This window comes from Panthera onca, chromosome F1 (genome assembly GCF_046562875.1).
Source record: "Panthera onca isolate mPanOnc1 chromosome F1, mPanOnc1 haplotype 2, whole genome shotgun sequence".
NCBI classification, from domain to species: domain Eukaryota; kingdom Metazoa; phylum Chordata; class Mammalia; order Carnivora; family Felidae; genus Panthera; species Panthera onca.
Genome location: NC_138355.1, coordinates 4,825,451 through 4,840,113, shown reverse-complemented (window position 1 = coordinate 4,840,113; position 14,663 = coordinate 4,825,451). Strand labels below are relative to the sequence as shown.

Sequence of the window (14,663 nt, the reverse complement as noted above, 5' to 3'; positions counted from 1 at the left end):
ATGCAGTCAGAAATACCAGTTAGGAGACTGCTGAGAAACTGGGGAGGGCCCAGAGCTTCTGAGCACTGTGAGCAAAGGGAGCTAAAGAATTTAGAAGTTCATTAGGAAGTAGAATTGGCAGGCCTTGGTGCCGAGTTGAGTGCCTGGGCGGATGAGGGTAGGGAGGATTCTGGAATGACCCATGCGTTTGCAGGGCTGCTGGATCCTGGAGTGGGGAGCCAAGAGAAAAAGCACTCTCGTGATTCTGCTGGTGCTTAACATCACACAGGTGTTCTTCCAGCCGGAGTGCATCATCTTTTATAACTGAGATGGCCTAGTTCCGTTTTACTCTGTGCCCGAGGAGCTGTGCAATATAGGCGTGAACGGTGTTTGTGGAATTGAATTGAAATCTAACATTGTTTTGCTTTCAGCCTCTTTAATGCTTGACATGTTATAGAATTGCAGGCTTGAGCAAAAAGATTGACATCAGAGCAGAAGATGGGAAATCCTGTCTTAAAAATTTGCAACTTTTGGTGTAATTTCTGTTTTAATATTTTATCTTCTGAATTACTGTCATCTTAGTTCATGGAATGACTCAGTATCACAACAGACCAGGTGCTAATTCTCTTTCTCTAAGAGGTTGGTTGTATAGTAGAGGTTGTATAGTATAGCCTAACCACGGGTTAGGCTCTGTGTTGCACATTGGGGATTTCAGGGGTGCGGAAGGCACGTTTATATGTGTGTAAAAATAAATAAGTGAATTGAGACCATGACTTTCAATAGTGATATGCACATGGCGTTGCGCCCCATACTCCTTATCTGTAAAATGCTGGGTATTGTCCATTATCTCTTCCTGCCTCTGCTTGTCCCCCCCCTCCTGCCATCTCCTAGCAGCAGACTCGTCTGGTGCGCTTCCGGCCTGGGTTCGCGTGCTGCCCTCCCCGCGCCTCCCCACGCGCATGGCCCGCACTGGTCTTCATGCCAGCCTGAGTGTCTTGAGTTCCTGTCACCTTCCTGAACTCTTTCTTGACACAGTAGCTCTGGTCCGCTTTTAAAAACGGAAGTCATGTTCTGCTTAAAGGCCTCAAGTAAAATCCCGGCCCCCTCTTGTGGCTCAAACATCTCAGAGAGTCGTCCTCGTTGAAAGATCACCGAATGCTACGGCAGCTCATTGGGACCCCAGAAACACTTCTCAGAAGGGATGATACTTGATTCAGGCCTTGAGGAGTAGGATTTTGTTGGGTGAAACTGCACTGATTAGGCACTCAAAGAGCGCCTACTGTGTGCGAGGCACTGTCATAGTCATGCTTTATCGACAAGTTAATGACTAACGAGTGGTGTCTTTGAGAAGTTGCTGTTTTCAAAATTGGGCTTTATTGCAACCTCAGTAAGTGGTGTGTAGGAGAGTAACCCAGCAGTCCTTAGTCTGCTGTTTAAACCCTGGGACCTATGAGAATAGAATTTGGCATGCCTTCTCTACCATCATGTAGTTTCGTCCCAGAAATTCGGCTGTATTCAGAAATGAATTACCTGGTGAAGCCACAAAATTGTAATGTAGTGTCATGGTTTTTATACCATGGTTTTTATTTTTTATTTTTTATTTATTTTTATTTTTATTTTTTTTAAATTTTTTTTTAACGTTTATTTTTTATTTTTGAGACAGAGAGAGACCGAGCATGAACAGGGGAGGGGCAGAGAGAGGGAGACACAGAATCTGAAACAGGCTCCAGGCTCTGAGCTGTCAGCACAGAGCCCGACGCGGGGCTCGAACTCACGGACCGCGAGATCGTGACCTGAGCCGAAGTCGGCCACTTAACAGACTGAGCCACCCAGGCGCCCCTGAAATTTTTATTTATAACTAATTTAGTGCTTGATCTTCACAAAACTGTAGCTTAGTAAAATATTAATTAATATTAATCTTATGTGCAGTTCCTTTACTGACTCAGAATGTTGACTTCGACTAGGTGTTTATTTTAGAGGCTTAGTATAACACGGATAGAATGGTATTAGAAGGGCCATAAAATTTTTGTCTCTTTTGCCTTGCTTTTGTTTAGATCTTCATCTTCTTAATTTTTTTTTTTTTTTTTTTTTGACTCTTCGGTAGCTTTGGTACTTAAATCTTTCACTTTTCCCTGAAAAACCACACATATGTATATAATTTCAGCAATTTGGAAGTTTACTCGTTTTCTCAGCTAAAATCCTAGAGAAAGCTAGACATCTATCAGAAAAATCTGATTTTTCTGTTTCTGTCAATTCTCCGTTGCTCATATATACACCCACGTATAGGCAGTTCTTTCGTGACTGAGGCCAGTCCTACTTGAAAGTAGGCCCTTTTAAGTATTTCACTGGACCGGGGAGAAATGGGGAAAAAACAGACTGTGTTCTAGAGAATTGTATAGAAAGCTAGTTATTTTACATTTACATTATTACATTGCATGATTTTTATTTTGAGATGTTTAAGTTCCAGAATATTCTCATTTTAATAAGTTGCTGTGATGTTTCCTCCCTGCCCCCACCCCCCATCTCCTCCCTGGAGAGTAGACCAAAATTTTGCCAGCCGATTGTAGATCCATCCGGTCTATTTTTGAAGTCTGTGGGTTCGTGAAATCCAAAACTGGGTACCACTGGCCTGTTTTATGCTCACCTTTAATCGGAGCTGGTGTCTGTGTGGTTTTCTTCTTGCATCAACCAACCGCCAGTTCCATTTTCCAGCACCAACTGGGTGTCCCTGTTCAGTTCACTTCTGACACCCTCTGGAGTTAGCGCAGGTGCCGTCGTTAAGGGCTCGGTCCCCCAGGACTGGCCCCACTTCAGGGACCGGCAGCCAGTGGGCTCCTTGGGCTGCCTGCACATTTAACGCCTAGCTGACCACAGATTCTGCTGTTCCCACCACGTCCCTTCAAGTTCAGTAATTTCTAGAATAATTCTTAGAAGTCAGAAAACTGCTCGGCTTACTATTACTGTTCTTTGTTTTGTTTTAAATAAAGGATCTAATTTAGGAGCGGTCAGGTGGAAAAACTGCATAGTGCACACTCTGGGGCAGGCACAGGGCTCCCGTGCCCTCTGCCGGCTTGCCACCCTCCCAGCACCGCGGGGTAAAGCTTGTCTGGGTGTGTTTGTAGAGGCTTCGTTATGTAGGCGTGAGTGATGACATGATTGCCCACTGGTGAGTGAAGTCAGTCTCTGGCCCTTCTACCTTCCCCGGAAGTGGGGGCTGGGGTGGAACTGAAAATTTCAACCCTCTAAGCAGGCTGGGTATTTCTGGCAGCCAACCTCCATCTTGAAGCATGGAGCCACTATTAGCAGGCCAGAGACATGTCTTTCGCCCAGGAGATCCCAGGGCTTTTAGGAGCCCCTTACCTGGAACTGGGGCACAGACCAAGGGATGTTTATAATGGCAGAGACGTCTGTCCAGTGAGGACAGACCCTCCAATGCTGTGGAATGGAACTGGAAAGATTTGGTTTGCGTTTGTCACTAAGAATTCCAGCGGCCAGCGCCATCCCTTCTTGTCCGGGCCTTGCCGTGGCTTCCCTGAGTGCCTGGTGGCTTCCAGAACGACAGGGTTATTTGGGCATAACCTGTCCCTTACAGCTTTGCCACATGGCCGTGTTCCTGTTACCTGCTTCTTTTTCTTCTCTTTAATCTTGGCTTCTCTTGGTGCTTCTTGGCTTCGTTTAGAGCTGGATTTATATTTTTGACATCTCATTTTGAAGATTTCCTTTCATCTTCATTAGGAAACTAGTCAACTAATTTTTGCATTTTTGTCCTTGGCTACCTGGCTGTGTCCATCTGGCTTTGTTTCTGTGGTTGTAGCTTTCCCAGGGAAATGGAGGTGATCAGACATTTGATTGCTAAGTAGTTTGTATGTGTCTTGATTAATCAAGGATTAGTCAAAGCTATTTGGTCAACTGTGTGCTTCAGTATTTGGAATGTCTCCAGAAACCCATTCTAGAGCAGTGGGGAAGGAAAATGGAGGTAAAAGTGGGGGCATCTCTTGCTTTTAGATTTCCTACGTATATTAAAAAAATTGGGATGGGGGGAGTGTCTGGGTGATTTAGTCGAATGAGGGTCCAACTCTTAATTCTGGCTCAGGTCATGATCCACGGTTTGTGAGTTTGATCCTTGCTGTCAGCGCAGAGCCTGGCTTGGGATTCTCTCTCTCCTTCTCTGCCCCTCCCCTGCTCACTGTGTATCTCAAAATAAATAAATAAACTCAAAAACAAACGAACACTTTTTTTAGGCATGGAATGATTTAATATACAACAAATGGGGGTTTATTGCTTTGGCTTATATGATCCCGCTGGGACTTCTGGAGGAGATAGTGTATTTTGAACCTTAGGAAACATATGTCCCGAAATACTAATTTTTGAGAACGGGAAAATAGTGTTGTGTATTAATTTACAGATTTGTTATTTACGATTAATGGTAGATTTGTGTCTTGGATTGTATGCTGTAAGGGGCACTTTGCCTAAGCTTGTTTCACATAATCTTTGTGCAGGGCCCTGTAAATGCTGTCACTTGGCAAGTATTTCTGCTGTGAGCCATGAAGAGATTTCAACTTTTGAGCTGACAGGTGCTCTTTAATTAGGCATTTAGAAATAACTCACACTTTTTGTAATTAACTTGTTTTTATTCCCAGAACTAGTTTACCAAGAAATTTCAGTGCAGCATGAAAGTTTAGACAGTACCGCTTTATTTCAGTGTTTGTGCTGCACACGTATTGTTATGAGTTCGTTTTTGTAAAGTTTCTCTGATGGAAAGGTAGAAATAGTGATGACCTCGCTGTTCTGAAGCAACCGTATCGCTCAGTGCTGTCACCCCAGTGGGTCTCCCCTGATCTTCTGTCATCATGTCACTTGATAAGAGTAAAACACAGGCTATTGAGGGACGGGGCAGAGGTGTGAGTAAGAGGGGAGGGTCTGAGAGTGACTTGTTTTTGAGGATATTGGCCAAGAACCCACACTGATAACTGTTTAAAATCTTTGAGGCTAAAATTGGTAGAACGGGCAGTACTTTTGTTAAGGGTAAGGTTGGCTGAGCCACTGGGAGCACCTCCACTGGTCTCCGCTTTAAGCATCAGCTAAGTCTTGGACGTGGAGATTGAGTCGTTTTAATTGGTGTGGCCTAACATAACATACCTGTTTTCTTCTGTTACCCACTCTTGGTACTGGATTTTTAAAAAATAAGATATGGTATGAAGTAATAAAATTCAAAGCAGCCCTTTTTTCCCCAGTAGTATTATAGAATATTTAAAAGATGAACCTAGTACATAATATGAAATTAAGATCATCTCTACATTTTGTGTATCTCAGTCTTATTTGGTAACAAATAATGGGAATGAAACTGAGATGTAAAGATCCTTCCTGGAAATTAGTCTTTTCTTCTTTAATGTTTACCTATGAGGGTTAGAATCTAAAATCTCGAGGGATCTTTAGAAAGGATCTCATTTTACCTTCACATGTTTAAATGAACATGGGATGTTGTCTTGCCCACGTGGAGTCAAGGACTTAAGTCACATTGCCATCAGTTGATTGTTAGTGGCCACTCCATATCTCACGGACCGGAGGGAAGTGGTCAGAGTTTGTTACGTTGGCCTTGCAGCAAGCCCGATGGTAAGAATCACCTTTCCAGTAAAGAGTTGGTAATCACAGGTCACCAGTATTATAAACATACGTGCAGTTGAACGATGACGGTTAATTTATATCTGTGGTTGTGTTCAGTTTGACGAATGTATTAGATACTCAGTGTATTAGATTAGAAAACATTTCTTGTGTTTCTTATCTATGTGCTCTTCGTGGATCCTGACTTCCCGCTGGTCCCACACTACACTTCAGTTTTTGGTCTCTTTTGCCCCCTTAGACTCTACCCATTGAGGCAGGAAGCCTCTGTCATGTTCCCCGTTGTTCTAGCAGCCAGTGAGGCACTAATTGTGGGCTCACTCTGGTTTGTAGAGCTGAATGGGAAACTTAGCATATTTTAAATGTCTTAAGTTTGCATGTTTTATTTTTTACAGTGAACAGAGTATTTGTCAGGCAAGAGCTGCTGTGATGGTTTATGATGATGCCAACAAGAAGTGGGTGCCAGCTGGTGGCTCAACGGGGTTCAGCAGAGTTCACATATATCACCATACAGGCAACAACACGTTCAGAGTGGTGGGCAGGAAGATTCAGGACCATCAGGTAAGGGTCTCTTACCTTCTAGTGAAAGTTGTGTAGAATTACAGAAGGACTGTAAAGTAGTCGGCACCCTGAAGGAGCTCTTGGCAACTACAGTCAGCCTCTTCCGTGTGGGAAAACTGGGATGGGGTTGCCTTCCCGCCCTGTCCACCTTGGATGGGTGAGGATTTAGAGCTAACTGTACAAAAATACAAATATGACTTTAAATTATGAACATTCGTTAGATCTTCTGGCTTTCCAGCTAGCTAAGTTTGGGAATCTAAGGTAAATTTAGGACCAAAAAAATGTGAAATACCACTTAAATAGCAGGTTGTGTGTTTAAGGAATTCATTTCCTGCCAAAGGTTGGGGCTAGGGGAGGGAGTTGAAAATGTTAGTAATTTCAGCAAATACTGTAAATTCACGTATGATGGAAACATTGTAGGTTTTAAGATTGCTGGAATAGTTGGGCGTTTGTAATTCGTACCTGGGATGAAAGCCAAGCCTTTCCTATTTCCCTGCTCCGGATTTCTCAGAAAGGTGACTGCATTACCTGATGACGTGATGTCTTGGGTCTCAGCGGACTGCGAGCAGTGGTAGACAGAGGGAACGTGGGTGGGGCCTCACCAGCGCCAAGTATATGCGAACTGCAGCAAGAACTTGTATAACGGACAGATTTATGAAATACTTTTGGTTCTGGTAAGACGGTGGACTCGACCAGTGTCAAACCCATGCAGGAAAATAGGAAATTTCCGGCTGAGTCCTTAACTAAGGAAAGGCCGGTCCCCGGGTTTCTGCCAGGAACCCTGGTGTAGTGTGCTGACAGGTGCTGCGGCAGCCTTGTGTTTCAGGATGGCAGTTAAGAACTGTGAATAGCTACGGACTCAGGTCTGTCGTCGGTGTGCAGCCGCTGTGGGCCTGCAGGAGGTTGGGCTTTGAGACCTCCGTCTACACGGGGTGGGGCTCCACACTGGGCCACACACCATCAGCATAGGACGCAAAGGAGTGTGGATTTTTCTTTCTTCTTTCTTTTTTAAAGTTTGTTTATTTTGAGAGATAGAGATAGAGAGCGAGCAGGGGAGGGGAGAGGGAGAGGGAGAGAGAGAATCCCAAGCAGGCTCTGCACTGTCAGCACAGGGCTCGAGATCGTGACCTGAGCCGAAATCAAGAGTCAATGCTCAAGTGACTGAGCCACCCAGGTGTCCCAAAATGTTTGGAAACTTAAAAACACTTCTAAATTCATGACGTGAAAATCACATCATTATGAAGAGTAAAAAATGTTTGGAAAATAAAAGACTTAGACTTGAGTGACCGGATGTGATATGTAGAAACCTCTGGCACATCTAAGCTGCCCTCAGATGGACAAATCTTAATGGCGAGCTTGACCCAAAGAAAACAGAAGGAAATAGTAAAAATATAAGGAGAAATTAACTAAATAAAAAACGTAAATAGAAATCATTAACCCAAAAGCTGTTTCATTGAATGGAAAAATTGGCAGAATCAAATAAAAAACGAAAAGTTACAAAAAATAGTAGGATTGGAAAAGAGATGTCATTATAGTTACAGTAAAGAGATAAACTATCATAAACAGCTTTATGCCAAGAAATGGGTCATTTTGTAGAAAAATACAATTGACCAAGACTGGCAGAATAATGGAAAGACAGACCCACAGTCAGTAGTTAATAGTCTCCCCCCAAAATCTAAAAACCAAGGAGGGAGGGAATCTAAAGTATTTATAAACAAAATTTAAAAACCTTTAAGTTGTTACCTGTTTTATACAAACTCTTCTAAAGAGTAGTATTTTATGAGGTTAGTACAATTTTGGTATCTGACACAGAACAATTTGAGAGAGGAAAATTATATGCCAGCCTCAGTTATGAACACTGGCATAGATACAAAAGTCCTCAATAAGATATCAATGGACCAAAGGCAGCAATGTATATGAAAAAAATACCACCTCTTAACCAAATAAGGTTTGTCTCCATCTCAGTAATGTAAGGCTAGTTTAACATTAGCTAATTTTTTAATGTCCTTTACCAGGAGAAACATGCAAGAAATGAGAGATTCAGAAAAAGCATTTGATAAAATCCGTACATAAGCATCTCAGCATATTTGGCATAAAAATGAATTTTCTTAAGCTGATAAGGATGCATTGTATAAACCTACACCACACATCTTACAGGATAGTATAATATTGGGGGGGAATTTCCATTAAACTCGGGAATTAGTTGAGGATTTCAGCTTTCGTCATTTTCATTTAGCATTGCAGAGGCGGAGGTAACCTAGTGACATGAATATGATGGAACACAAGCTATACAGATTGGAAACAGAGTTGACCTTATTCACTGAAGTACATAAAAAATGCCAAGAGCAGCTGCAGATAAAATATGAGAACTAGTAAGATTGCTCATCATGGTTGCTGGATGTAAGACCAGTTTAACTAGCAACAAACAACTTGAAAATGACAGCTGACCCTTGAACGAGCTGGGGGTTAGGGGCATCGCCTCCCGTGCAGTTGGAAATCCATGTATAACTTTTGACTCCCCCAGAGCTTAACTGTTAATAGCCTACTGTCTACTGGAAGTCTTTTTTTTTTTTAATGTTTATTTTTGAGAGAGAGCGTGAGCAGGGGAGGGGCCGAGAGAGAGGGAGACACAGAATCGGAAGCAGGCTCCGGGCTCTGAGCTGTCAGCACAGGGCCTGACGTGGGGCTCGAACTCACAAACTGTGAGATCATGACCTGAGCCAAAGTTGGACGCTTCACCGACTGAACCGCCCGGGCACCCCTAGATTGGAAGTCTTACCAATAACATAGTCAATGAACATATATTTTGTAGTTTATATGTATTATTCATTTTGTTCTTAAAGTAAGCTGGAGCAAAGAAAATGTTGTTAAAATCATGAGGAAGAGAACATACACTTACAGGACTGTAAACAAGACTATTTTGGAAAAATGTTTGTGGGTAAGTAGACCCATGTGTTTTAAACCTTTGTCGTTCGAGGGTCAGCTGTATGATTTTATGAAGATATTGCTTGGAGTAACAAAAATGATTACCTAAGAATAAATCTAATAAATAATTGGTTTTCCAGAGTACCTTGTTATATTTTTTAATGGTTATCAGTGAAGCTGAAACAGACTATAATTTATTAAACAGTGTCTAAACTTTCTGTAGTAAGAGCCGTTTAAAAAATCACCTACTCTTCCCCTCCCCCCCCCCCCTTTTTTTTTTTGCTTCCCACTTGGTGCTTCCTGTGTTCTGGGCACCGTGCTTGGGTTTGCAGGAGGGCGGCAGTAGGGAATGGGGGGAAGACACGCGGTGAGTGGTTTCAGCCTGGTACGTGCCATTCGCAGCACAGAGAGGTATACAAGAAGGATGTTTGCTGAGAAGACAGGGAAGAGGGTCGTGGACAACTTCGCAGATGAGATCAGGTGTTGAGCCAAGGAGACCAGGAAGAGTTAGGCGTTCAGTGCACAGTGTGCTCGTTAGGGTCCGGCGGGGAGTGGGTGAGCACGTGTAGGATGGAACGTCACCGTTAATCTAGAGAATGACCGGCGGATTATTGTCAGGTCCGGACGTGAGGGCGCCCCTAGTGGACACCCCGCAAACACTGAGTGTTAAATGAACACGCGGGCTTTCCCTTACTTGTGAAGTTTGTAGAGAAGTGCCCGGCTGGCTTAGTCAGTGGAGGGCGCTGCTCTCGATTGCAGGGCCCATGAGTTCAAGCCCCATGTTGGGTGTGGAGCCTACTTGATAAAATAAAATAAATGAATAAAAAATAAAGTTTCTCGAGGTGATGTATGGCACTGCCTACCCTTGAAAGTTAAAAATGAATGAAGCAATTGAACGAACGTGTTAAATTTCTCACAGTGGAGAAAGTGAACCAGTGATGACATAATGTGATTTAAGTAACAATCTCCCCCCCTTCTCTTAACGTTCTGTTACTGAACAATTGAAAAAGTGAATGTGGCTGTCTTTTTTTTTTTTGCCTGACCTTTTCAGACTGATTGCCAAGTAGGGATACAGACCCACCTTGTGGTGAGACTTACACCTTTATGGATGGCTTGTGTGTGGCCCCCCACCTCGATGCTTATAAACATCACATGACAAAAGGCCATCCTCTTTTAAATTATGGTAAAGTGCACACAACGTAAAATTTCCCATGTTACCCAGTTTTAAGTGTACGATTCAGTGGCATTAAGTGCCTTCACAGTATTGAGCATCACCCCTGTTCATCTCCAGAACCGTTTCATCCTCCCACACTGAAACTCCAAACCCGTTAAATAGGAAGTCCCTGTGTTCCTCTTCCTTAGTCCCTGGCAACCTTCATTCTATCTTTTTTTTTTCCTCTTTTTTTTTTTTAATGAGTTTGATTATTACAGGTATTTCAGATAAGTGGAATGAGACAGTATTTGTCGATTTATGTCTGGCCTATTTCACTTAGTATAAGGTCTTCATATTTTATACATTTTATAATATAAGGCCATATTTTAAAAATAATTTCAAGTTTGGGTATTGGTAGATGAGGTAACATAGAGCTTCTCTGTGAGAACTAAAACAATTGGACAGAATGTTAAGAAGAAACTGTGTTTGGAGAGCCTGCATGACAAAGAAGAATTCTGGGTCCAAGATCAGAAAGAAGTGAGAACCAGAGGAGTGAGCCCAGCTTCAGACCTCTGAGTCATGTCTTGGTTTTGAAAGAGGACTGAGCAGAGCTTTTGGCAGACCCCTGGGACCAGCAGAACAAAAATCCAAAGTTAGGGCCTGCTAATGAGGGGAGAGCTTTCTTGGTAATCCCCAGGCTGTGATGTGGGACCCAGAAGCCCTGTCCTGTGGGAAGAGGTTTGACTCAGAGTGAGGCTGGCCTTTATGGGAACTGAAACCCAGCCTGTAATCACTTCGTTCACTGTTGGATGAAGTTGACTTCAGATTGTTAGTTTCCTAGCTGCTTGCCAGAAGCAAACATAAATCTTCCCTGGAAAACTAGAGCATCATTGTGGGTCTCAGACTTTCCATACAGTTGTCCACATACAATGTCTGGCATTAGGTCAAAGTAACCAGGCATATGAGGAGACAAGAGGAGCAGTAATAGAACAGATCCACTGGGAGTCCATCCGGTTGGCTGAATTATCAGAAATTGACTTTAAAATAACTAATACTAAATATATTCAGGGAAATAGCACAAAGGTGAGAATTTCAGCCGAGAACTGGAAGCTTGAAAAAAGAACCAAGGGACATTTCAGAATTGAAGAATAACTGATACTGACGGGTCAGTGATGACTGTGACGACAAATTAGTGACAGCTAAAAAGAATTCGTAAACTGGAAGACAGATCATAAGAAAATGTTCAGACTGAAGCTAAGATACTCGGAGAGAGAAAAACATGGGCATATGAAAAGCTTAAGAGACCTAGGGAAACAAAAACTAATTCCAAAAGATATATGTACCCCTACGTTTATTGCAGCAATACTTACAGTAGCCAAAATGTGGAAGTAACCCAGGTGTCCGCTGACCCACGAATGGACAGAGAAGACGTATGTGTACACGGTGGAATGTTACGCAGCCAGGAGCACAGAAGGACGTTGCTGTTTGCAATGACATGGATGGAACTGGAGAGTATGATTCTGAGCAAAAATCTAATCTTCTTTTTTTTTATGTTTATTTTTGAGCGAGAGACGGAGCGTGAGCAGGGGAGGGGCAGAGGGAGAGGGAGGCACAGAATCCGAAGCAGGCCCCAGGCTCCGAGCTGTCAGCGCAGAGCCCGAAGCGGGGCTTGGACTCATGAACCGCGAGATCACGGCCTGAGCCGAAGTCGGACGCCTAACCGACTGAGCCACCCAGGTGCCCCTGAGCGAAAATCTAATCTTAACCCAAACCTCAGTGTGGTCCTAAAACAGAAACTGTGACCCTTGCCTTCAACTCTGCCCTCTGGAGAGGTCTCTGCACTGTGGGTGGATAGGCCCCTGTCTTCTCCTGGGTCCGAACCCTAACCCAGCCATGGCTCTGGCCCTACCCAGGCCCAAATCCTAGGTCCGAGGATACAGTGGATTTGGGACGCATGACCAACGCAGGATTACTCCGCCAGGTACACAGAAAGACACCGTGCCATTTGCAACGACCGGGATGGATCTGGAGGGTAGGGACAAGATGAATGAATACCATAGGATTTCACTTACATGTGGAATCTAAAAAACAAAGGCTCATAAACCTTGAGAATAAATGGGGGTGGGCGGGGGTGGGGAGGGTTGGGCGAAAGAGGTGAAGGGGATTAAGAGAAAAAAGACCTAGTGAATATAGTGGAAATTGTGTGTGTAATTGGGGGCCCGAAGGAGAGGAGACGATGGAGGGCAGAAGAAAGACTGAGGAGATCATGAACAAGAATTTTCAAGTTTGTAATCGAACGTCAACTTAGAGATGCTGTAGACCTAAAGTAGGTAAATGGAAAGAAAACCATCTAAACCTGTCCCGTCGCGAGCACCGGACGCTCACGCCTCGCAGCGTGAGGCCTGCGGGCTGCCAGTGGAAACAAGACTGAAGCGAGCGAGAGTGGTCAGCTGACTGACCAGCTGACCAGTAGCAGAACCAGCAAGAGCTAGGAAGGTACTGGGCTTGGAAGAAAACAAGTGACCCCTTCAAATTCTGTACCTGATAAAAATCCTCTCCAAAAATGAAGGTGAATTAAAGACACTTTCTGACAAAAATGGAGAGAATTTCTGACAAAAATGGAGAGATTCGATGCAAATCTTTCTTAGATTTGCATCGAAAGAAATTGAAGTTCTAAAGCGTGTTTTTCGGGATCAGAAAGGGTCCCCTCAGAAGCCTGGAGAGGGCAGGAGGAATAAAACGCAGCAGAAAGTGTAAATGTGGGCAAATCCTAAGCGATCAGCTGTTGCATAAATGTGACAGTCATGTTTTGGTGCCTGTTGTGATCTCTAGGGCAGCCGCTGGCACGACAGCGGTGTGACTGGAGCTGGTAGAAGGGTAATAATAAGTCCAAAAGAAGGCAGGATGGATTTAGACCCAAATTTATATGAAACATCATCAGTGGACTGAACACTCCAGTGAAAAGCGGAGACTGGCAGATGGCATAACCAACACAGAATGAATCGTGTGAATACAGAGCCGTGGCCGCACACAGGATTGAAGATAGCCCCGGAAGAATGAAGGGCAGAGTAAGGAGGACAGCGCTCCAGCGGCAGTCAAGGCTTCGGAGAAGCCCACGATGAGGGAGACGCTCTCCTTTTGGCTCACAGGTGGGCATCTGACCAGTAGAACAAAATGGAGCTGTGTAGCCACCTGATTTGTGGAAAGTAGAAACCTGAAGCACAGTTAATAGACAGTGCCGGATCGATTGGACGGCCGTCCTGGGAAGGAAACTCGAGCCTTCTCTCACACCAGAGGCCTGAACCGTCTGCGGGTGGATTGGAGATGTAACTCTGGAAGTTAAAATGAGAAAGCTCCTAAAATAACACGGGATAGTATTTTCATGGTCTTGGGACTGAGAAACACTTCTTAAGCAGGTTATAAAAGCATTAACTGTGAAAGGAAAGGAAGGCTAATTTGGACCGAATAAAAGTTAAGAACTTCCCTTCATCGGAAGACACCGTTAGGGGAGAAGATATTTGCAGCACAGGTCACTAACACAGGTAACAGGGGTCTTGTTCGGAATATATAAAGGACTCTTTCAAATCAATAAAGAAAAAGATGGATGGCTCAGTACAAAAACGGGCAAGAGATTTAATTAAAGCAGTGTTTATAAAAGAAGGTATCCAGATAGCCGTTACAACATGAAAAAGCACTAAATCTCATTAGTGATCAGAGAAATACAGTTCCAATAACGTGGTGTTGTTTGTGCACTCGTGCAAGCTGTCGCATGCTGCCAGGGGAGTGAAAATTGGCAGACCCAGTTTGGAATGCCACGTGGAGTTTTTTGCTGAAGCCGAACGTATCTTTGGCCTGTGACCACCCCACTCCTGGGTATGTGCCCGACAGAGTGGGTGCTCATGTACCGGAAGACAGAAGACGTGCGGGATGTTCGTGACATCACTGCTTTTAATAGCGCTGAACTGCAAGTAATCCAAATGTCCAGTATTGGGAGGATGGGTCAGTAGGCATGGTCTGTACGATGGAGTGCCACCGAGCAGCAGCAGCGGGAGAGGACAAAGCACAGCCGCTCGCAGCGGACCGATGACGCCTACACCCAGTTGTACTTGAGTCATGTGCCGTGAAGTTCAGAAAGCTGCGTGCCTGATCTGGGAGGTGGAACTGCGCTAGAGCCTTTGGGAGGTGGAGCATTTAGGAAGGAAGTTTCTGGTGTTAACATCCCATTTCTCCATCAGGATTTTGGCTACGTGGGAACGTTCACTGAGATACGTGCTTACGTTTTGTATGCTTTCTGAATTGATAATGCTTTATTTATTTTTTATTTTTTTTAATGTTTATTTATTTTTGACAGAGAGAGACAGAGCATGAGCGGGGGAGGGGCAGAGAGAGAGGGAGACACAGAATCTGAAACAGGCTCCAGGTTCCG

General features: G+C 44.0%; 1 protein-coding gene across 13 annotated transcripts in view; it reads left to right on the top strand.

Annotated features, from left to right (window-relative positions):
• ENAH (ENAH actin regulator) overlaps positions 1–14,663 on the top strand; it is a 136,406-nt gene that overhangs the window by 61,348 nt on the left and 60,395 nt on the right. For 12 of the 13 annotated variants that reach the window (XM_078440789.2, XM_078440799.2, XM_078440798.2 and 9 more), the window contains exon 2: positions 5,994–6,159. In XM_078440789.2, the coding sequence (XP_078296915.2) occupies positions 5,994–6,159 (166 nt within the window). Of the gene's footprint in view, positions 1–5,993; positions 6,160–9,002; positions 9,098–14,663 lie in introns of those variants that run through there. The other variant, XM_078440792.2, reaches the window with a different exon arrangement.